The 2,378-nt window shown below is 37.6% G+C and overlaps 1 protein-coding gene across 1 annotated transcript; it reads right to left on the reverse strand.

Annotated features, from left to right (window-relative positions):
• Nucleotides 1–248: 248 nt before the first annotated feature.
• Nucleotides 249–1,888, reverse strand: LOC105627933 (AP-2 complex subunit mu). The gene is made up of 4 exons (XM_012209204.1): nt 1,549–1,888; nt 1,213–1,463; nt 880–1,136; nt 249–729 (listed from the first exon to the last, which is right to left on the reverse strand). The coding sequence occupies exons 1-4, from the start codon at nt 1,886–1,888 to the stop codon at nt 249–251; spliced, it is 1,329 nt and encodes a 442-aa protein (XP_012064594.1).
• Between the last annotated feature and the right edge of the window lie 490 nt (nt 1,889–2,378).

Genomic DNA, 2,378 nt, shown 5'->3' on the forward strand with positions numbered 1-2,378 from the left:
AATTTTCTACAATTACACAGAAATTTTGTGCTGATAATGGAATTCTTTCGATACATTTTCCATCGCTACGTATCGTGCACGATTAGGAATTAACCATCCGATTGTTGAATTTCAAATCGTCGCTTCAAATATGCGCTACAATGAAATAATAACGAGAAATAGTCAATATCAATACTCGCAGTCGTGACTTCTGCAATGAGATTACTTCTTTACAATTATTTATGCCTCAATATCAAGATTCGGAATTATTAACACCGCGTCTCGTACAAACCGCTACGGCCAATGTAACGAACCCATTTTATCACATCATGATCCGAGTAATTCAACTTGGATTCGAAAACTTTCAAGTAGCGCACCTTGAAGCCAGACGGTGCAAATGGCACCTCAAAATTCATTGATATCGGCGGTCTCGTCCATTTCTTCTTCGTGTCCGTCTCTAGTAAATCGATCTCGGCTGATAACTGCGTCTCCTTCATGCCAGCCATGCGCTTAATCTTCCAAACAATCGCGTTCTCCGATGCTTTGTATTTCGCCTTACCCTTCAAACATATCAGTTGTACACCGGCAGTGTTTAACGGCGTCGGTACGCGCACTTCTATCTTCTGTCCCAGCAACGAGGGCTTGAAGTTTGATTTCAGAACCGCTTTGACTTCCATTTTCGTTCGGCCTACTTCGCGCACTAATGGTATTACGCGGAAAGGCAATGATATATCTTTCGTGGTACGATATCTGTAAATAAAAATAATCTTTATATCCACGATTGTTTTCGTGATCAAAAATAATTACACATAAATTCTTTGACAAAACTAGTCTCTCAAGTCAAATTCAATCTGCAATAAAAACTTTATTATAATTAATATATTAAAGTTCGTGTTTCACCTCATCAGCTCGAATTCACCATCCGGTGGTATAAAACTAATGGAATGTTCGGTCTCGAATTTGCTAAGCTTAACGCACTGATGGAATTGGCAGTCATCAATAACAACAACCGGTTTGCCGGATCTAGCTCCTGTGGGATCATCACCGCCACCTCCCAATCCACCGCTTCCTTTCATGCCTTTAGCCTCCATAACAATCTTGTCATTAATCCCAAACTTACATTCTGGCATACCAGATAAATAGGATTTCATTACCACCTAAAAAACAATTTTTTATTAGAAATTTGTGAAAACTCTGCTGAATTATTTTATTTTCTTTAGAAAATTTATTTACCTTTCCAGCAACATGTGCACTGAGAACCTGACCCTGAGGGCTCATCAATAGATTCACATATTCAAGTACATCCAAGAAGAGCTCATTACGTCTGTACTTAATGCCCTCTCGCCTCCATCCGATTTGACCTGTGACTTGCGATGTTATCTGAGCTTGTTCTTCCTTGGTAGCTGATTTCACTCCTTGTTGAGTGATAAATGTCTTCAACACACCCGTATCACAGTTCTGTGGATATCCAAAATCAAGTATTTCTGTAAAAAAGATCAATAAAGTTCCAAAAAAGGAAAAAGCCACATAACATAACTATTAAAATATCAATCAAACTTTAATATTGACCATCGAGTAGCTCGTAAATAAGCACAAAATTGTTCTTGATGTTCTCTTCTGAAATCTTGCCAAAATACGATTGCATAACGTCTATGATCTTCAGCAGCAGCTCGAATACCATCGCTGCGTTAACATTTTGTTTGGTGACAGCAGCTAACCAAATGTTAGCGCGTTTTATATGGAAAAACGATGTTCTGGCAATGTTGGTTACAGGTGAGCGCACTTGCTGTCGCGCGTGGATAACATTGACGCGAAATGCATCCACTGCGTTACGGCCAATATCATCCCGATACACTCGGGAGATGAGCACCTCTCCTTTATGATTGTAAACAAATAGACCCCCTATCATCTTGACAGAGGGCAGAGCTAGCTTTTTGAGTCAAAATCAATCTGCAACAAAAATAATTGTAATATATTACAGTTCTTACTAAGTACATGACAACAAATTCAGTATACAAAATTCCCAATGAGCCAAGTTTGCTTGTAAAGACTTTACAAAGTGGCTACTGATAAATTTTATCTGGTCTATTATATCAGATGCAACAAAACATCATAAAAAATATACAAATATATTTCTATAATCTCTTAACAGCAGATTGGTAGAAACTAATCAAATTGCTAGAAACTGAACAGTTTGATAAATTAGCAACAGAAATCAAACAGACCATTACGTTTGACAGATTCTGCTTGATTTCTGCCACTAAATTGCTATCAAATTGTGTTCATGATATAAGAATCATGGTCATGTTGAACAAGATCTTAATGAGATACAGATTCTACTGTATTTTTCAGATTTAATTTGCTGCCAATCTGCTGGAATTTCTTCAAAGTTTGCTTGA

Source organism: Atta cephalotes (assembly GCF_000143395.1).
Source record: "Atta cephalotes unplaced genomic scaffold scaffold00011, whole genome shotgun sequence".
Classification (NCBI taxonomy): Eukaryota; Metazoa; Arthropoda; class Insecta; order Hymenoptera; family Formicidae; genus Atta; species Atta cephalotes.

Coding starts and splice junctions, on each gene's coding strand:
- LOC105627933 (XM_012209204.1), bottom strand. CDS start 1,888: ATGATAGGGGGTCTATTTGTTTACAATCATAAAGGAGAGGTGCTCATC. Junction 1,464..1,548: donor TATTTACGAGCTACTCGATG/GTCAATATTAAA, acceptor TCTTTTTTACAG/AAATACTTGATTTTGGATAT. Junction 1,137..1,212: donor GTGCACATGTTGCTGGAAAG/GTAAATAAATTT, acceptor ATTGTTTTTTAG/GTGGTAATGAAATCCTATTT.